Here is a 22,172-nt window from a genome sequence, read left to right on the forward strand (position 1 = left end):
CCAGTTCTTCCATCAATAGATGTTTCGATTATTTTCAGGAATTGCTATACAAACAGCGTGGCCATTAACATTCTTTAGAGTCATCTAGGGTTACATCTGATGCAGTATCTGTAAGTTAAATGATTAAAGGTAGAATTTCTGGGTCAGTTTATGTATTTTAAGTTTCTCACTGATTTTAACACTTCCTGTTCTAACTTCACACAGATGACTATACCTGAAGAAATACACTGGAAATTTGGCTGAAGTAGCACACAAAACTTCACAATTTACAACCTTAGTGATACCTAAATGTCAAAAGGAGGAGCAGCCTGCATTCTTTCAGAAAAATGATGGTGTTTTTTGGACAATTTCTTCTTCTCAGTGTGCACCCTAAGAGCTCAGTATGCTTCACACATCATTACTACTGTCATGTTTACTGGGATATCATCATCATTCCTGCCAGAAAGAAAACTGCATTACCAACTTCCCTTTACAATGAATGATAAGGTACAACAAATGATAAAAGTCTCAGGGAATTGATGGTAAGACTTAAAAATGTTCATCTATGGTTTTTAATCTATGGAATTTTGTGTCCCTGAGTGGGCTCACATTAATAGCATTTCTATGACAGTTCACATTGGATCAGATTTTCTTTTCTGATGGTCACACTTGATTTGATTAGTGATGCTTATAATTGTTACACAGGGCCCCGGGGTATTTATGAAGTGCCTACTCCAGAAACACATCTTTATTTGTTGAGCACAATCTTTTCAGGTTGTGAAATCAAAGACGGAGGAGGAAAACTGGTTTCAGAATAACTGAACTACCAATAAATAGAAAATAAAGTAAATTTCCAAGGGAGATATTATAAGGTGCCTAAATGGAAATTAACTAATCTTCATATGAAAAGTAATACAACTGGATGACATTTTCTGTTGTTCCCATGAAGCATGGGGTAGGGTGAAAACAGGGTATTCACAGCTTAGTAAGATGCATAACCAGAAGCCTGCCTGAACACCACAATCTCTTTCAGCAACTTATCATGAATCGGCATTAGATGCCAATGAAAATAGGGCATTCATAGAAAATACTATGGGTCCTGTCTGTCTAAGAGAATGGTTGATGTCATTCTTCATTGTCTACTAGGCATTTTTTTAAGCTATAAAATAGTAAAATATGTATTTTTATGCTAATTAATTAATGCAGAGTGTTCCTTTAGCAATAACAATAACAAGTCATCTTGTTCTTCCTGGATTTGAGTAGGGTAGTGTTCAGAGACCAACACAACCTTGAGTCAGATGCACCAGCAAGAGCCTTTTTCAAGAGTATATGCCAGCCTTCAAATTGATCAGGTACAACTGCACAGCAATAGCAGTGAAAATTACCAAGAACAGAGCAACCTAAAAATATCTGGGGACATGAAGTTTGACAAAATACTGCATTGGCCTGTATTATAATTTTCATCATCAAAATACACAAAAGCAAATTACTTTAAAAGATATTAACAGTTGAGGGGATAGTGTATCAGGTCCTCTTGACTGCCCTGTCTCCCAGCTGTTGGCCTTTGATGGGCCCAGCTGAGGTGGTAACCAACTTCACAGAAGCACAACCTACTGGCCTGCACCTCATGTCCATGTTATGTGTCCTTCACCTCCAGCCTCTGGGTTTTCTTGTTGCCAATAAGATGCAAGACACAGTGGGACCTGCCCACACATGAATAACCCAGGATGATGGGGGATGCTAGCCTTCTAAGGGGAGACTTTTTACCCAATCCTGGGAGACAGGAGCCAGTAGACAATTACCTATCTTCCTGTCTTTGGACAAACTGCTCTAAGAGGAAGTAGTTCAGAGAGCTTTTAAAAGACCTTCTTTCCAGAGTAATCACTTTCTCTTGATAGCCAGCAGTGGTGAGTCAAGAAAAGTGGTCAGCCTGGTAATGCACCACCTCGTACTTGATTCCCCCCTTCCCTGCCTCCTTCCTCTCTTCAATCACTCCTAATTCCCTGGCATTGTATTTCCTAATAAAATATTAGGTTTTGCCTCAAGTCTTTATTTTCTAGAGAACCTAGGATAAAACAAGTCAGAGTGATGGCAGAACCTCCCTATGGGAGAATTTCTTTAGTTTCAGTGTCACTGATGGCCTTATTTCTACAATAAATACACTTTGTAAAAATTATTAATATTTCCCTCATTTACTGTTGAATTATTTTGTCTGTCTTTCCATCAGATGTGTTGGCCATTCAGCAAACTGACCTGCAGGTTGACAAGAGACCTGAAACTCACTAAATTGTGCTAAGCCTCAAGTTTCAGGGCATAGGCTACTCCCATTTGTTCTAGAAAAAGCCAAAGGATTCAAGATATTAAGGCTTAAAATCACCTTTCCTTAGACTTTGAGCCTCTGGGATAGTTTTTGGTTTTTGATCTTTTCTCTTTTGGAAGGATTTGATCTTTTTCTCTTCCGAAATCAGGACTGTTAACATTGACCACCAGGTCAGCTATGGGTCAATTTTTAGCACACTTAGAGGTATTAGAGGGCAGAAGAGTAAAATATAAAACTGAAATATATAGAAACACACTTCAAATCAATGGATACATTAAACCTTTACAGGGATTAAATATGACTTTTAAAATCAAATGAAAACAAATGCTATTTTTTAAAAAGACTAAAATAAATTAAAGAGACTGTAACTGACTCTTACCAGGTCCCAGTTCCCAGTAGCCCAGTGACAGCAAGGGTGCCCGTTGCAGGGCGCGGTGGACATGGGCCTCTTCGTCCAGTCACAGAGGCCTCCTGGACAGGTCACTCCTCTCTCCTGAACCCCGCCTCCACAGGACCTGGAACACTGGTCCACAACAGGGACAAAGTCAGGTTAAAAATCACATGGTATCATTTTCAAAGATAAGGGAAAAATTTTTTTTTCCCCAGATATGATCTCCCTATGGGTAGGGGGCATGTCTTTTTTCTTGGTATCTTCAGCACCTGACACTGACCTGGCAGATGTGGGTATTCAGTAGATGCTGAATAAATGTCTACTTTATTTAAAAACATACTTGACAGTTTATCCCTAGTTCCATTCCCTGTATTCTATCCCCTTCCCTGCTAATTATTTAAAGAGTTGTTTTTTTTTTAAGAAATAAGAAAATGAATGTTTCAGGTAAATCTTGAACAAGCAATTATTTTTATTATGATGCATTGTTAAGTTCTAAAGAGACAGATGTATATAGTATAAAACATAATTTCTTCTTAGAGTAGAGATTCCCATGATAGCTGAATAAATTATTTCAAGGAGGGATAAAAAAATCTGTTTGGTGCTCACTGGCTCAGGGTTACCTGGGATGAGACCTGGCTTATCCCAGTACATCGCAAAGCTGGCAGCAACAAGCAGGCCCAGATACCTTAACTCCAAATCTAGGCAGATGCATCTGTTCACCATAACATGTGTTCCTAGTGTCTTCAAAACCGTGTATATTTAGATGTTTTTCTCCAAAGTATGTGAAAATAAAGACTTCAGATAGTCAAAACAGCTATTATCAATTTTTTAATAAAGAACTCAAGAAAAGACAGAAAAACTCAACAGAATTTTCTTTATATTTTTTTACTACTATTTTTGTCATGTGCCTTGTTACTGAGAATATTAGTATCTATGCTGGAATCTATACCACCTGTGCCAGGGTCCTTTCAATGACCACTCAGTCATTTCAAACAACAGCAGTGAAATAAGCCCCAGGACTCAGCCCTCCCACCAGCAGGCAAGCACCAGACCTGGACCCCTCAGGGCACACAGCCAGCAACACTGGGACCTGGTCCTGCCCGCCAGTGGGCCAACAACAGCTCTGGGATCTCCAGGCCATGCAGCCAGCCATGCTGTGAGCTGGCCCTGCCCATCAGCATGCCAGCAGCCACCACATGGGGCGGGGCCTGGGAGTCAACCAGACCAGGAAGGGCCCCACCTACCAGAGCTCCCACAGTAGTATGTCCCATCACAATAGAAAAGCCATGCAGCCCACATAGGGGGCACCCCTAGAGCGTATAGCTCCAGTGACCACGGGGGAGCATGCTGCTGCCCCACTGGACATCTCCTGCATAAGGCCACTTCGGCAAGATTGGGAAATGTAACCAACTTCCTAATCCATGAAAATAAACACAAGGAATTAGGCAAAATTAGGAGACAGAGGAGTATGTTCCAAATGAAGGAACAAGACAAAGATCTACCTGCTAGAGAGTTCAAGGTCAAGATCATAAAAATGCTCAACAAGCTCAGGAGAGAATTTCAACAAAGAGTTAGAAAATATAAAGGAGAACCAAACAGGTGAAGAATATATAACTGAAATAAAGGATCGCCTAGAAAGAATCAACAGTAGATTAGGTGATACTGAGGAATATAACAGTGAGTGGAAGAGTAGCGGAAATCACCCAAGCTGAAAAGAAAAAAGAATTTTAAGAAATGAGGATAGTTAAAGAGAACTCTGAGACAATATCAAGCATACCAAAACTTGCATTATAGGGATCCCAGAAGGAGAAGAGACAGAGAGAAGACGGCAGAGAATCTATTTAAAGAAATAATGGTTGAAAACTGCTCTAACCTGGGAAAGGAAACAAACATTTATTCCTGGAAGCACAGACAGTCCCAGACAAGATGAACCTAAAGAGGTCCACACTAAGACACACTGTAATTAAAATGACAAAAATTAAAGAAAAAGAGCGTCTTAACATCAGTGAAGGAAATACAACTAGTTATACACAAGGAAACTCCATAAGGCTACCAGCTGACTGTTCAGCAGAAACTCTGCAGGCCAGAGCAGAGTGAGAGGATACATTCAAGGTGATGAAAGGAAAGGCCTACAACCAAGAATACGCCACCTGGCAAGGCTTCCATTCAGATCTGCGGGAGAGAGAACGAATTGCACAGACAAGCACAACACTAAACCAGCTTTACAAGAAATGTTAAAGGGAATTCTCTAAGTAGAAAATAAAAGACCATAACTAGAAATATAAAATTTACAAAAGAAAAAAATCTCATTGTTAAAGGCAAACATCCAGTGAAGACAGTAGATCAACCACTTTTAAGCTAGTAGGAAGGTTAAAAGACAAAAATAGTAAAATCCTCTATATCCACAATAAGTGATTACAGGATACACACACACAAAAGACAGCAAATATGATGTCAAAAACATTAAACATGGGGGGGGGATATAAAATTCAGGGTTATTAGAATGAATTTGAAGTTAACAGATCATTAATTTAAAATAATCATATATATATGTATGTATGTGTGTATGTGTGTATATATATATATATATATGTAAACCAACAGGAGATACAAAAACAGTGGTGAAATAGGAATTAACGGGAGACTGATAAAGGAAATTCTGAGGATAAGAAAAGGGGAAAAAGTCAGACGATGCTAAATAGTTCAGTATGTCAAACATGAGGAATTTTGGTTAAAAACCTAAATGAGTTGTCATTCTAGAAGGGACATTTCGTTATCTGCCTTTTGCCTTCTGGCACGAGTGTCTAGAAACCAGATGTAAAACATAGATGTTTTTATTCTGACTAGCTCTGGCAGCCTTGAAGGATTTGCAATACAATTTTGTTCATCTCCTGTGAAAAATGGGATTCAACCTTCCTTCCCCACTACATAAAGTTTTAGAATTAAATTTGTCCCTATTCAGAATAGTGAAATTGATAGGTTTTCTAAGGGTCTGATGCACTGCTGTAATGCTCACAAAATGAATTCGAGATGACAAGTTGGATTTCTGAAGAAATACAATTCTAAAATGTGTCAGGTTTTGGCTCACTAGAATGATTTTTTAATATATATTGTCTCATTTTACTGAGGTTTCTAGAAGGAAATTAAATAACTCACTAAAAATTTTTGAAAAATACTTTTGAGTACGTTGAAAAGTACTCTGAAAAATCTTAATTATGATATGGTAACAACAAAACAATTACTATGATTGCCAACATCAGGCCTATCCCATCCAGCACTGTGTGTGTGGTGGTAACCACGGAAAACAGGGAAATTACATGAAATTAACATTTTCTGCTCAATAAAAGAACCAATCTATTGCTTTCACAGTATTCCAACTTTGAGAGCCAACCTGGATTTTTTCCCACTTATTCACTGTTTTTAACCCTGTACGAGGAGAGAAGGGGAGGAACCCCACATTTGGAAGACTGTGGCATAACTACATGTGTGTATATCGATCCAGGGCCCCCTGGCTGAGTAACCTCCAGGAAAGGAGGGTAAAGATGGTATAAGCCAGTGGTTCTCAAAGTGTGGTCCCCAGATCAGCAACTTCAGTATCTTCCTGATGTCTGCTAGAAATGCAAAATTCTGGGGCCCTTCCCCAGACCTCTGAATTGGACACTGTGGGGGTGTGGTCCAAACAGCTGTATGTTGACAAACCCTCCAGGTGATGCTAGAGCATGCCAGAGTTTGCTGAAGTTTGCACACTAGTGGAGACACTCCCACAGCTGAAAATGCATCTTCCATGCAAGTAGTCTGGGCTGGCAGACATTCACTGAGGGGCCCAGAGCATTCCTATGAGGGCATCCATTAGTCTCTGTAGACAGAGCAGCATCATGATGGCTCTGGGAAAGCACCTAAAGGTGCCCAGCCCCCAAAATGGCCCCTCAACATTTTCATTTCCAGGGGAATGTTCAACTGACTTTGGCATTTTCCATCTTTACTGCTCCCTCAGAGGGAAGTCTTCTAACTTTGTGGTTTGCTCAGAATAGTGCAGTGGAGAAAGGAGGGTGGTGGGAGGCCTTCAGGGAACAGGCTCATGTCTGGGGCTCCCAGAGGCTGCTGAGGAAGCATAAAGAATACATCCTTCTCATAACCAGAGCGTGGATATCATTGCTCATCTTGGGCTCCTTGCTAATGCCGTTTCTCTGACAAGGCGATCTAAGCGCCTCTGCAGATTCCGGCCTTCTGGAAGCCGCCACAAGGCTCAGCAAACATGGAGAGCTTGGAGGCCTCGGAGGCCTCTGTCTAGAGCATGGGAGTAGCAGGCACTTTATGTCCTCCAGAGCCAGACAGGGGAAGGAGGAGAAAGAGGGGGCAGTGGTTGCCCCAGGAAACACCAGGTATTGGCCCAGCGCGTCAGGAATCGGCATGGCTGCCTGACCCAGTAGACAGTAAGTAGCTGCGGGGCCTGAGTCTTCCAGAGTTGGACACAGACTCTACATACCTTCCCTTCCCTGACACATGGTAAGTTCTCCCCAAAGAGTTATTGACCGACTCTTTCCCCTCAGCTCACTCTTTGCTCCACGTCTACTGGACTAAAGTCTACAGTAGCAGAAGGCCAGGCATTGGAGTCGGCATTATGCTTGAATTGATACTCCACCATTTATTCTCTCACTGTGTGACCTCATGTAAGTTTTTTAACCTCTGAGTCTCCATCTCTTCCCCTATAAAATGGAATTAACAAGGCCTACCATCTAGGCTGTTGCAAAAGTTAAAACAAGTATTGTAGGTAAAATGTCCAGTGCACAGACACACTCAAAATATGCTGGGTTCTTTTTTATGCTCTTCTTTCTACCATGCATGGATATAATTGGGGGTACTTTTTTTTCACCATTGAGACACTCACCTATTGGCAAATGAAACCATTATACTTCAAAGAACAGTAACTTGTTTTCATGTAGTAAAGTAGGACAAAGACCCAGCAGAGCCTTGGCCTTCACCAAACAGGACACACACACACACACACACACAGACTCCTCTTTTTATTTGTGCAAACAAGGATCTGGGCATTTAACTGAGAAGTGGAGCTATGAAATTATACCTTGTGTGGAAATGAGCTGACCATTACCCCCAGCCTGACTGCAGAAGCCCCGGAGAGGCCTGTGAGCCTCAGTCCTAAATGGCTCTCATCATGGTGGTCCATGTACATTTCTCCAGCAGGGATCCCAATTCCCCAGTATATTTATTGGGAGACTAGGCTGTGATAAAACATTGAACAATCACAGTTTAAACCACATGACACAGCCTTCAAGTTGCTGGACATGTTCAGCACCCCCAACAGAGCGTCAGGTCATTGAACGGAGGCCAGTCCCTGGCAGAACGCACAAGGGGTCCTCCCTGACTTCCATACTCGCACGGACACAGGGATGCAGGTTGGCCTGGTTGTGGGGATGGTGTACTAGGGGCCCTACCTGGCTCCATGGCTCCACCTGCCACTCCCCGCAGGGCTCCGGATTACAGCTCATGCTCAGTGGAGGAGGAATGCCAGCCAGGAACTGGCAGTGAAAGGGCCTCAGGCTCCGGTGGTCCCGGCTGTCCACACACTGAATCTCCCGGATCTGGAAGCCCCCGCTGCAGTTTCTGGAGCACTGTAAGGAGAGCGAGAGAAAAGGGGACACCTGAGTCCTTGGCATCAGGCCATCGATGCCCTGATTCCCAGGGGTTTCACAAAGCATCACAAAGTTCCAGGCTTCTAGTCATGAAGAGAGGGTCACTCAAGCAGCTCCCCAAGATGATGAGCCCTTGAGCAAGTTGCAGAAATGGTACGAGCCTCAGCTGTCACACCTGTAACCTGGGATAAAAACCATACCTGCAGGGGTGTCGTGAAGATTACAGACGCTGGGGTGGGGGGTGGGGGAGGGAGGGTTGGGGTGATGCTGGCATAGGGTCCGGCTTGGTGGGCCACCATTCCCTCCGGTGCCTGTACTTATTTGCAGCAAACAGAACTGCCCATGGGGGAGCTCTCTGCTCAGCCACATCCAATTCTCCCTCAGAATCCTACAGAAAACCTGTTTTCTCCCTGACTCTGAACTCAGGATAGGTAATCCTTTTAAAAGGGAAGGGCCTCTATTAGGAAAATAAACTAAATAACTGCTCAATGGTTTGATTCTGGGAGCAGACAAACCCTGTTCTTGTCCTCACCCACATGGTTCCCCCATAGCACCATCGCCCACCGGCCTTCTTCCTACAGCCGCCATCGCCTGCCTCCATCACTGAGGGTTTTCTCAGCACCCATGCACTGCAAGCCTTTACAGAGGGCCTCCTCCCGCCCCTCGTCCCATGTGCCCCCCGCTTGTGCAGCAGCCCCTGCATTCTGCTCTCAGTAAAGGGCAGGCTCACATGCAGGCTGTTGATTTCTTTAAGATCATGATAAACGCAGATGCACACAGGTCACCTAAAACAAGAGCTGATGTGGTCTGTTCTGGAGTACTTTTGTTAACTCTCTGACCTCTTGGATTTTGGAACCTCCTCCACCCCCCACCTAGAAAGACTTTATTTGAGCATAACTATAGCTTCCAAGACTTGGTCTGCAGTCTGCGTAGAATGCTAGGGCCATCAGTGTCCCTTTAGCTCGTCTGGCCTCTGTATCCTAGTTTCTCATGGCCAGTCCTGTCCTGGCCTATCTTGTCACTGCCCACACTCAAGTGGGGACCCAAGGTAGGTGGCATGAACGCTGACCCCTGCGCTTCTAAGCCCCTTCCCCTCATTATACCTGCATCGACAGTATGTCCTGCAGTCCTTATGTCCTGAATCTTCTTGCCGCCACCCTTTGCATTACCTGCTACTGCTCTTCTGTTAGGCTTAGATTAAATGTCACCTCCTCCATGAGGCCTTCCTTGAATACTTTATCCAAAGGATACCTATTCTTGTTATTTATCTCATCTCCTTCTGTTTCCATAATGGGAACTTGAAATGTGAAACAATTTTTATTCATTCTGTCTATCCTTTCCATTAGACTGTCACCATTGTGTCCCAAGCATCTAGCATGGTGCCAGGCAAAGCACAGATGCTCCCAACCGGCTTTTTGAATGAATATATGAATTCTGAGAAAAGGGCAACCAGGGGCTCCCAGAGGGCTAAAGAGATCTGTGGTTGCCATGGGGATAAAGAGCATCTTTCTTCACCCTCTCAATCCTTCCATCAATGATCTATCATTACAGTCTTGGCTGAGAAAATGTACCACCATCAAAGTGTGCCCATTGCTGTAAGGTATGCTTTCATCTGTTTCCTCCATCCCCATGTGGTTAAATACACTCTCTTTCTGGCTACGGTGGAATAGTCACAATTGTAGGGTTGTGAATAGTCAAAGAAAATTCCTCAAACCCTTTCAGTAGAGGTACATCCCAACATACTGATTCCTCTTCCTCTGCCACCTGGCACACTGCATAGTCACCTGACTTCAGACCTTGGGCTGGAACATACAAGATATGGGCCCAGGTGACAAGGGAGCAGATTGATGCTCTAATGCTTCCATAAATCAAGTGTGTTTAACTTCTCAGAAATGAGCAACACTTGCTAGACAGTCCCCCAAAATCAAATTCAAAACTTCATTTATCTGCTACGCTATTAAGTACACAGAGAAAAAAATAACTGCCAATTTAAAATCTGCCATAGAACAAATGAGGAAGCATGCTAATCATTTCCACACAAAGCAGCCATTTGTCTGACAGATTCGCAGGAAATAACCCATGGTTAAAACAGGAGGGCTCTTTATTAGGAATAGGATTTTACAAGATAGAAGCATACAATGAAGTTTTATTTTCTTATTTTTCCTTTGTTGCTACAATCTGTTAGTTCCTAAAATTTTCAAATTAGCATCACCCTTTTGTCAAGGAGCGTATTCACATTCAATGGGAAATGACGTTTATTAATATGCTGAAGTAAATAATAAGGGAAGACACTCACTAAATCTGACTTTTTTACTCCATTTTCAGAAGGGCCTCTGATTCAGGTAGCAAGAGGGAAGTGGCGGGATATCAAATCACTCCACTTGGGAGAACTGTTTTGCCTTTGTGTACTGAATGCCAATTATTACATTCATTTTCTTATTGCCTTAAAGAGGGGTCATTTGTATTCATGTTTTCCTAACCTGGAGTCCATGGACCAGACTGAGGACAGGAACCAGACTAATGAGAACAGAAAGACTGGCTAATGTCCAGTTGTGACCAAACCTGACCATCTTCCACTGACTACACCAGTTTAACTGATGTAATCAGCAAACCAGAGTGAGTTAGAATGAGAAATACTCTTAGCTTACAGGAGCTACTAGCAGAGAGAAAATGAAATTATAACCATTTCTTCTTTGTGTTGGTTTTTTGATTTATTCAGTCATCCTGATACACTTTCCATGTTGGACCCCTACCAAGTGTTCAGATGAATGCAGTGAAATTAATGAACATGGGATTGGGAGGTTAGAGATTACATTCAGGTATGACCCTGACACCAAGTGGCTATGTGACTGCGGATTAGTCACTACACCTCTCTACACCTCCATTTCTCCATCAGAATTAAAAGGAGGATAAACTGGGAGATTGAACTCTCCCAGCATTCTAGAGTGGTGTAAGTGTATGGGATCATTGGATTTGTATTCTACTTTGATTTCAGAATACTTCCTTATTCTCCAAGGACTAAAGCAGGATGCAGAAATGAATCTTATCTTCTCCCTTCTTTATTCTAAACAGATTCATAAGACCCTTAAAATCAAATTAATTCATTCTCAAAATTCTATGTCGAATATCACTGAAATTCACCTATCTGTTCATCTGTTCCCACCACCCAATCGCCTCTTCACTTCCTTCCTGTTATTGGGCACTTAACTATGTTCCAGCTTCTGTATCCCAATTTGGCTGGGAAAAAAGCCACATAATGAGTAGAAATCATAAAGATTATATGTCATAAGTTGTTCAGGTTCTAGTGAGGGCACAAAGGAGGTGGTTGATTTCACCCGAAGAAGCCAGGGAAGGTTTGAATAGAGGAGCCAATGCTTGAGCTGAAATCATGTAAGATGAGTGCAAGTTCACTGGGCTGGCAAACAGCATGGGGGACATTCAAAGTGGAGAGGATGGCATATACAGGCACAGTGCCAGGAAATGACCAGTATTGCTGGGGAACATGTCCAACAGAGTGCTAGAGCAGAGGGTAGGGCTGGACAAAGCGAGAAGGCAGGGGCAATGATGGAGGGCCTCATGGTCTGGACATCAGTCCTCAACTAGAGTGGTCTTAGGTCATGCTTTCTGTGGCCCTAAAGGTTTCCATTTAATTGCTGTTCTTTTCTCTTCTTATGGATTCCTTAATCTAAAACACTCAGGGTTGTCAAGAGAGGGTTACAATTTAGATGTACAACAAATTATATCAAGAGAAAACAAATGCAGTGATTTTGAGTGTATTACCCACATTCCAGCTGGTCAATTTTTGCTTTCTGAGCACAGAAGCTCCCCTGTAACATGCAATTCTATGTTTTGACTTTTTGCACACTGGATTTCAATGTATGTTTCTGGGAACATGTTATGTATGAAAGTTGGAGACTGTATTTAGCAAGACAGGGGCTCTTTCCCTATTTAATTCATTTGTGAAAATTCAGATCTAAAAAAAAAAATGTAGCACTGAGTATTATGAAACTCAAGGCCATAAGAAAAGGGGCCACTTACTTTTATTTTCCAGCAAAGCTACAGATAATACAGTCAGCTACTGCTAAAATAAAATTGCAATATTGCCTAGGTGGGAAGACAGATCATTTCAAGAAAATGCGAAAATCTTTGATTCATTTCAGAGATCACCAAGAGCTGTCAGACTTAACTATGGAAAGTTATTATCATTCTAAGAAAAATAAGGAGGCTGTCAAATCACCAGTTTACAAAACTGCAGGAGGCACAAGTAAAATGTTCAATCAGGAAGTGGGGGTGGGGTGGTGGCTGTGGAGGATGCACAGCTTTGGTGTCAAACCCAACGGAAAGTTTTCCAAGCTCATCTTGTCACTTACTGCATGTCTTCCAGCACAAGAATTATTTTGCTCCTATGCAAATTTTAATGTTCTGAAATTGGCATGTGTCTTACAACTTATGTACATATTTATTGTGTCATGTATTTTTTCTTTCTGAAAAGCTGTAATTAAATTGATGACCCATCCCCCAGTTGATGATTTCTTAGAACTGAGAGTATTAGTACTAACTGATCACTTGCTAGTGATTTAAACCCTCTAAGCCTTCATTTCCTCGGTAGGAATTATAAAGGTCTTTTATTGAAGGAAAATAAAATTGTTTACCTAAAATTCTTGTGTGGTGTTGTGCACATAGTGGTATTTGGTGAGTGCCAGGGCCCAAGGTAGGTCAAGTCCTCCAAAGTTCATGGACACTCGGAGTACTCTGCTTAGTACGAGGAGTGGAGACCTGCTGGATTGACAGGACTTACTTCACTGCCTCCTCTCCACAGGCCTCCTGCCCCAAGCCCAGGAAAAGCCAGATGTTAGTAAAAGCCTAAGAACTAGCCTGAACCTTTACCGAGAGCTCAAAGTTTCCCAAGGCTTCATCTGAACAGTCTTCACCGTTCACATTCTTTGGATCTGTACAACTTTATGAGGTTAGTAGAGGTAATACGATGCAGTTCATTTCTCAGAGGTGAGAAAACTAAAGCTCCCAAGTGGCTGGAAGAAAGGACCAGTGTCCTACGGTGGTTGGTGACAGAGAGGGGCTGCCAACCCAGATGTGTCTGATCCCAGGCCCAGTGCTGCTTCCTGGATTCAATTCTGTAAAACTACAATTTCTCAAGTGTGCCTCGGGGACAAAGCTGAGGGCTATAACCTTGAATCTGTTTCAGACGGATGAATGCCTGAAGAGGAAGTCAACCATTTAAAAAAGCCACTTCTAGAATTTGTAAAGGTGGAGCACTGAGTGGACAGGCCCATTGTGCTGTCGCACATATGAGAAAAAGTCCACAGCAGCTGTATCAGGGCTCAATGGAGTGGTGCTGGAGACAGAAGCCAGGATGCAGCTGCAATTCAGACCGTGCCCACAGTGGGGCGGGGTGGAGAGGGCTGGTGAGTAACCCAGGGGGCCTCAGGTGTGATAGACCTGTGGGTTCAGGTGAGGATGCAGCACACCCTTAGTCCCACAAGAGTTAAGGTGTCTCCTGATCTGGAGTAGAGATCGGTGGGATAATGCAGAAAGATTCAAGATGAAATTAGAATTCTTCCCTGAGAAAGTGTTTGTGAAAAGTCAACTATCAAGTGGGCAGAATCTAAACTCTCTGGATATTTAAAGGCAAAACTGGGGGACTTTTTTCCTACTCTAGGATTTGGAGTTTGCCTTTGCGTCAGTTTAAAAGTCCCGAGAGAACAGTGAAACAATGAAGGCCTTCAAATCTTCCCTAGTGCATGCTTTGGGCCTCAGACATCCATGTGAACTGGTTAATAATGTGGTGGTCGAAAGAAAAAAGGTTCCATTTAATCACCAAAATTTAAGATACATTTAAATCAACATCCCTAGTTAAAAAGAGAAATCAAATATGAAGTGTCCCTAGTGATAGGAAAAAACAAAAGTCAGGGCAATTGACTTTCAGGAGTTATAGTCTTTGATATGAGGTTTACCTGCTAAACTGAGAGAGGAGATATTTTCCTTACGATAGGAATGGAGTCACTTTGAGGATTCGAGTTTAGATGTGATGATGACCACGTTCTGGCAGAATTTGGTAATGTATCAGAGACAGCTTTTACATGACCACCAGGAGTGCTACAGGGGTTAATAAATCTATCTGCAAGCTTCCCAGCCACCATAGAGAGGAGACCCAGAGATGGGAGGGGAAGGGATGTCCTGGCAGGGCAGGGCTTTCTTTGGGAGGTCTGACCCCAGAGAAGAGCTTCTGTATCTCCCATTCAGGGTTTTACACCAGCTGGAATTCCTGGAATTTTCCTCTGGCATCGATTTTTTTTTTTTAAAGTGTTAGCTAGTTCACACATCTGTCCTTTTTATGAGTCATGGAATTTCCAAGGAAAGAATGAATCCCCAGGATGGGGAAGTGGAACTTTAGGACTTGGTCAACATTTGGCAAGGTCAGGGATACAAATGTTTTTTGAGATTCTTCTGGATGTGGGAGAGAGTTTGTAGCCAAGTGTTTAGTCCTTGGATCTTGAGTTTGTTATGAGTTGGAAGAGAAAGAAAAAAGAACCAGCATTCATTCTTGAAAGAAAAATGGTATGAAAACAGAAAAATGGATTTGGCAGGCAGCCAAGAAACGCAAGGTAATTTTTTCAGGGAATAGCACTACTTTTTCTCTCTTGCCAAAGATCAGAGCCTTTCTTTGGGAAAAGGGGCCTAACACAGATAAACGATGTTCCGAGTGCCTGTCCACCAGGTAAGCTGGCTAGAAGAACCAGAGACAGACATCCAGTGAGACACCTCAAGGTCCTGCCTGTCTGGGGACATGACCTCTCCACTAGATGAGGGAGCGAACATCTAGAGGGGACGCCAGTCTCCCTGCATCCCCCCCGGGGCTGGCTTAGCCCCATCCAAGGTGACGGGCAGGTTGGGCCTGATAGGTGCCCAGAAGGACCATGGCTGACTAATCCTAAAACCGGCTAAAGCCTTTCCCAAGGGACTATGCAGACAGCACGGCAATGTAAGTAACAGCAGCCACATTAGCAAAGACAACAAAATCGCATGTCAAAGAGATCCATACAGGAAACAGACTTTTAAAGACCAAAATTTTTCTTGATGTTTCAGCTTTCTTTTCATTTTGAGTCTGGCAGACTCAATGCTATCCTTGCCTTGTGAGCAGCTGCTGAACCATGATTTAATTACACATGTGATAATGTAGAATTATTAATTATAAAGCTAAATTTAAGCAATTTAGAAATAGTGTTGCATGCTGGACAAGCAATTAATCACACCAAATTTCACTTTTTTCTTCCCCCCAGTTTATCTGGTAAGGGTGGACAGGCAGATAAAAACACGTGGGTTAATAACAACTCTGTGCTGGTTCTAAGGCTATTGTGTAACATGAAGTAGGCCTGTGATTGTGTAATGCCTGTGATTTACTCATCCACCATTTTATCAAAGAAAAGGGCAGAAGGGAGGCAGGAAGGTTGGAGAGTAGGAAGGGAGGAGGAAAATCTATTTTAGCAAATGCTTGTGTAAGTTCCTCTCGCACCCCTCCACCCCTATCCCCGCTGAGCCTGATAAATTACCTTGCTCCAGTTCCCCACTTTCCAGCCAGCACAGGGACGGAGGTGGCATCTCTTAGCCGGGTCCGGCCTCTGAAGGGCGGCACAGTCTGAGTCCTGGTGGGTGCTGCACCGCACGCTGCGCCAGTAGGCCCCCAGCCCGCACGTGGTAGAGCACTGCCGGGGGAGGAGGAGACAGGGAGACAGAAGACAGAGGCTCAGGGCCACTTTCTCCGGCACATGCCAAGACACCCCTGAGTCAGGGGTCCTCAGTCTCTGCTACCCACTAAATCTGCCTGCAGAGCTTTAAAAACATACCAGTGCTGGCGCCCCACCCCAAAGAAATTAACCTGAACAGCTGCCGGCAGGGCTCAGGCATGGGTGTTTTAAAAACTTGCCAGGTGATTCTAATAAGCAGCCAGGGTTGAGGATTCCTGATTTCTCTGTGAGAGGAAAACCCAGTGCCTCGTCTATTAAATGCTGTAAGAACAACAGAGGTAATTCATGCACAAAGCGAGTGCTCTAAAAATGGTACCTATTAAACACAACACATCTTCAAGGTCGGTATTATAAGTCCCATTTCCAGGTCTCTGGGGCTCAGAGAGTTTAGAAGTCAGGCTCAAGGTCACACAGACAGTACGATGTTAATTTCACATCACGACATGGAGAAAAGTGTGACATTTGTTCAAAGCCAGGAAAGGAGTTAGTGAGACCAAATTACCAGGCCAGTGATGAACCTGGTAAACCACAAGTGATGTTTACCTATAGCTCTTTTTGTACCATATTCACGTTGCAAATACACATGTCTCTGGGGCTCTGAATCTAGTCCTGTTAGATTCAGATGTTGTGAGCAGACATCTGTTTAATTCCTTTTTGACAATTTCTATTCAGGCAGCCAGTCAGGGTCCAGAGGTAAAGCTCAGAGGAGGAAGTCCATGAAATGCAGTCAGTGAAATGGGATTCCACTGACGGTCCCTTGTATTAGTTTAAAATTCGGAGTAGGGGATCAGAGAAGACAGGAGGACCCTGAGAAGGCTGAGGGACAACTTCACTTTGTCCCAGAAACCTTCTCCCTCATCACAGCTAGTGACCCTGTGACAACTGATTTACCAGGTCAAGGAGCAGGTTTCAGGGTGTTCAGAACTGGAACTGATGTGCAGGGCTGCAGCAGAATTGCATGAAAACTGCTGTGAAAGGCTGTGGAATATTATACTGTCACTTCCATCTACACGACTGTATAGCATGCATTTAACTGGCCCAGGGGATCTGACTGAATGATGAAGCAATTTGCTGATATGTGATTTTCGGTCAAAATGAGATCCCCACCTATGCACGCCGTCAAGCGCCTAAGTTTTCTGTCCTACAAACAGATATCAAAGCAAATACTTACCGAGTGCTTCCTATGTGCCTGACACTCTTCTGAGCACCTTACACAGAGCTGTTCCTTTCATCTCCTAACAATCTCATGAATCAGGCACTGTCATCATCCTCATTTTATAGATAAGGAAATGGGTGCAGTGAGGACATACAGTCTGTGACTGAGCCAATATGCAAACCCAGAGCTTCTGCTTTCAAGTTTTATGTCTACATGTCAAGTTTACAAAGTTAACTTGGTTTTTATATGAGTTCTTTGATGTTTGAACTCACAAGCAGTGAGAGGGAACATGATGGGGACACTGGGGGACATGCACAGCTCTTCATACAGGACAGAAAGTGGGAGGACACCACGAGAGAGCTTTCAGGTCAAATGCTAAGTAACTTTAGAAATTACTTCCAATCTGAAAGAGTAGAAAAGGCTTATGGAAGAAGCAGCTCAAAGCTGGACACTGAAGAACAGGCAGGATTTAAAGGGACAAAGGAGAAGAAGAAAGAAATTCCAGGCAGAGGAAACAGCATAAACAAAGGCACTGGACTGAGAGGAGCAGATGGTTTAGAGGAACCTGAGCAGTTTAGATTTGTTGAAGCTTCAGTTGGATGAAGCAAGGTAGGAGGCAGTAATGTTGAAAGCTGGATTATGCTGGGTTGTGATGGCTGTTGGATATTAGAGTGGATCTCATCTGATGTGATATGTAATGAAAGTACATTAAAGATTTGTGATCAGAAGTTTGGAATGATTAGAAAATTCCTTTTGGAAGGGAAATATGGCAGTCTTACATCTCTTGGCATGATGAGTGGAAAGCATTGGGCAGGGGAGAGATTAAAGGGCTCAGACCGGCAAGGGCAGGTGTCCTAACAAGAGTAGTAACCGAGGGTCCACCACTCTTGACCTCTGGGGCACTACTGGCATGTTGCATGGGGTAACACTTCCTCATCAGGGACCTCCCTGAGTGTCACAGGACTCTCATGATCTTTGGCTCTCAGACGTGGAATGCTGGTAGCAGCCCCCTCCCCCCAACATTGTAGTAAACAATGGTGGGAGGCATCTGGAAATATGGAAACAACCTTTTCCAGATGCCTCTGACCATTAGATTGGAAACCGCTGAAACTAAACTAACAGGAAATAAAGAGGAGATGACAGAAATGATGAGACGACACTGACTTGAAAAACCATTAGGGTTTTTCCAGGAGGACAAGGGAAGATTGATACCAGTGGGGATTCTAGGGTTCCTAAGATGCAGTGATTGAGAGGCCAGTCACGCCGTTATAGGGAGAGACAATCCTAAAGAAATAACTTCAGAAATGGGTACAATAAAAAAAAATCAGGGGACAGTGGGAAACTGAAAACCCCAGGTTTTCATTCCGGATCCTGATCCTCTCCGACAATTCTGTGTATTGAACATTTTGTCTCAAATGATGCACAAAAGCAGAAGGTGCCAAGCCTTGTCATGAAGGGGACTCTGGCCAAATGGGGAACTCTGTCCTCGTAATGTTCTTGCAGTTTTAAAAGCCTCTGCAGTCTGGGCCAATTCCCCTTTTCCAGACAATCTGCCTAAAATTAATAGCTATCGGTGGCTCCAATGGTTGCCAAATTTTGGGTGAATTATGTGTTCAACAAGACAGTCTCTTTCTTTCTTCCTTTCTTCCTTTTTTCCTTTCTTTCTTCCTTCCTTCCTTCCTTCCTTCGTTTCTTTCTTTCTTTCTTTTGCTTTTTGGGTTTTTGTTTTTGTTTTGGGGGGTAATTTATTTAATTTATTTGTTTAGAGGAGGTACTGGGGATTGAACCCAGGACCTTGTGTACGCTAAGCATGTGCTCCACCACTTGATCTCCTCCCCCTGAGACAGTTTATTTCTATCAAAGTCAAATGATAACACCCATCCCTCTCATTCTTTCTACAAACTGGATTATTCTAAGCATGAAACTTTTCCCCCTCCTGAACCTGGATTCTCTACATGCAAATGGAGATAATAAGATGCCCCTCCACTGACAGAAAACGTAATGAATGTGATTTCGCTTTAGAAAGCGAAATAAATCAATGTGAAAACATAGTTCGAATGCGAACAAACATTTTTCGAAGTTTGTGTTCACCTATTTATTGCCAGTATATTTAATTCCATGACCAACGAGACTGATTAATTCAGACAAAAGAATTTTAATACAGCAAAGTTGTCAGCTGGTGCCAAAATTCACTAGAGAAACAACAGATTAGAGTGAAAGGAGTCAGAAGGTTCATCACGCAACTGACATGTCTGTAGACAAGTCACTTAACTGTTAAAAATCTTAGTTTCTCTATTTGTAAGTTGGTATAAATGAGACCCTACCTGCTCCTCAGACTGTCAAAAGGAGAAAATAAAAGATACACAGGAAAGTGATACGGAAATGAACACATCTTATAAATTAAACACATTGTTATTTTTATATTAGCTGCTTATACTTCTCTTTAGCTGGGGAGATGAGTCATGCATTGTCCTAAAAAACACGGAATGATCTGAACATGTCATTACTTTGCCACAAAGTCCTCTTTTGAGTTGTCAAATTATTTTTAACAGGTTCATATACTGTGCATTCGAAATTCAAGGGGGTGAGAAGTGATTTTGATGCTTCAAAGGATGTAATTAGCTCGAGAGATGGAAAAACAAATATCTAGCCAAATTCCTGAAGCCTGAAAACAGGGGCCAACATTTTGTCCTCATGTTTATCTCCTTCTCTATCGTCTAATCCTTTTAATGAGCCAAAATAAAACTTTTTAATACAAGCAAACACTGAACCCAAAAAGAAATCATTGATACAGTGAGCTATAGAACTGTTAAGAATTCTTTCTTAGATTTCCATTCCAATTGTGATTACTTGACAGGTTTAAATCAGTATCTCAGTAGTGGCTTTCTGAATGAGATGTGAACTCACATCTTTTCAGTGTCCCTCATTATAGGATCATTAGTTTGTAACTGGAAGGGACATTAAAGAGGAGAGATGACCTATACCAGCTTCCTTGTTCTGTAGATAAAAAGTGGGCTCAGAGAGACAGACTGAATTCTCCCCTATCACTCAGCTGGCTGACCCAGGCCTCCTGATTTAGCTCCAGATTCTTTTCACTATATCTCACTACACTTGCTCTCCTTCCCTGGAGATTTTTTTTTTCTCTATTTAGGAGTTTTGGGAGAGGAAACAGGGAGACAAGGAGGTGAGGGCATGGACCAGACTGCCTCGCCTTTTTGCCACAGTAGACTATGTTTTCTACAAGCCCACTTTGAAATTTGCACTACAATACCCGCGCTAATTTCCATAAAGAATCAGGCATGGGTAAGAAATGGAACTCCTACCTCACTCCAGTTTCCAACAATCCACTGGGCAGGACTGTGGCCTGTGGAGAGTGGCTTGTAATTGGAAACATTCAGCAAAAACCCCTCAGCAATCAGACTTGTTGCATCTTCCTCAGTCAAAACTGCTCCAGAACTCTGTGTTAGATTCATGTTGCTTGAAAGTTCTGGGGGGTGATGGTTTACTGACTTTTCTGAGGATGCTGGCTGGCGATCTCCTCCCAGAGGGTTAGCTGGCTTTTCAGTGACCATCCCCTCAGCTCTGGGTGCAGCACTTTTGAGAGTGGAGGGCCTTTGGGTGGCAAGCAGTCCTTCTGACACTGTGCTGAAGGGTGGCCACAAGGATGCCCCCCTAAGATAAGGCGTTGGCGGAGGTCCAAGTGGCATTTCTGTACTTCTTTCCACTGAAACATCATTTCCGGCTACTCTGATCTTGGTCCATGTCACAGAGTTGTTTTCATTTTTGTTCTCAGGTTGTTCACTGTCTTCCCCTGAGCCACTATGAATCTCCATTTCTGGTTCTTTGGTCAAGGGATTGTAAAATGGAGTCACCTGCCAAGTCACAGGGTTGCTGGAAGTTGATAAATCAGAATCACTCATTGTCATGGCTAAAAGGTCTCCCTCTGAGGTAGGGCCAGTGTCTGGATTGGAAACGTTCTCTTCATTTGGCTGGATACTCATAGACTGGGAAGTGACGATGGGCTGGGAAGTACTTCCAATGGAAATGACATCATAGGAGCCTGGTTCACTTTGAGTTGAACTATTCTGCCACTGTTTCCCATCCAGGTCGACTTCTTTGGAGGCTGTGGTAGGACCAGGGCTGCTGATTGCCAGAGTACTTGTGCTCATAGACCCAGGCACAGTGGGTGTGGTCAGCATCCCAGGACTGGGTGTGGTCAGCATCCTGGGAGTGGGTGTAGCTGGAGGGATGGGCTTGAAGGGGTCAGGTGTTGGTAGCTTTTTCCCATTGGAAATTGTGCCTTTGTTGGGTTTCAGAATTCTCCGGCTAGATGGGCACTGCTGGAGGCCACAGAGAGCTCGGCTATTGGGTTTCCTTGTCATGTCACAAGGCTCATCATGATTCTTGGCACATGTGACACTGCGAATCCTCACTCCACCACCACAGGAAACAGAACACTGGAAAAGAGAGATGTTGTTAGTCTAGGAAAGATGTGTTAGTTCTCATGCTAAGGTTTACAACAAATCAGGACAGGCATAATGGAAGCTGAACTGTGGCTAAAATTGTTTTCTATCTTCATATTTGATTTTTGTGCTCCTTTAGAGTCCCATGGAAATATGTATCTTCTGGAGACCAGCTGGGACTCTGGGCCAATCATCTACCCATAACAAACTGAAAATGCCAAAAATAACATAGTAAAACTGAAGACTGGGCTATGAATGCTGAATAGTGGATCCATGAAGAGTGCAGCGATTTAAACAGATCACCTAATTTTTTTTAAAGAGATAGTAGTATCTTTCCTAGGGTTTTGATGTTTCTAAATTAATATAAAATATTTATAGTCACTGGAATCTGTTAATTATGAGCCTTTCCTTACCCATTATGACTCACATAATCTCACCCAGACACCAGA

The 22,172-nt window shown here is 43.0% G+C and overlaps 1 protein-coding gene across 2 annotated transcripts in view; it reads right to left on the reverse strand.

The window, feature by feature from the left end:
- ADAMTS12 (ADAM metallopeptidase with thrombospondin type 1 motif 12) overlaps window positions 1–22,172 on the reverse strand; it is a 287,386-nt gene that overhangs the window by 12,738 nt on the left and 252,476 nt on the right. The window contains exons 19-22 of one of the 2 annotated variants that reach the window (XM_010977624.3): window positions 20,584–21,717; window positions 15,910–16,062; window positions 8,144–8,320; window positions 2,679–2,822 (exon numbers count right to left, since the gene is read on the reverse strand). In XM_010977624.3, coding sequence (XP_010975926.2) covers window positions 2,679–2,822; window positions 8,144–8,320; window positions 15,910–16,062; window positions 20,584–21,717 — 1,608 coding nt within the window. The remainder of the gene's footprint in view (window positions 1–2,678; window positions 2,823–8,143; window positions 8,321–15,909; window positions 16,063–20,583; window positions 21,718–22,172) is intronic. The other variant, XM_010977625.3, reaches the window with a different exon arrangement.

This window comes from Camelus dromedarius, chromosome 3 (genome assembly GCF_036321535.1).
Source record: "Camelus dromedarius isolate mCamDro1 chromosome 3, mCamDro1.pat, whole genome shotgun sequence".
Classification (NCBI taxonomy): Eukaryota; Metazoa; Chordata; class Mammalia; order Artiodactyla; family Camelidae; genus Camelus; species Camelus dromedarius.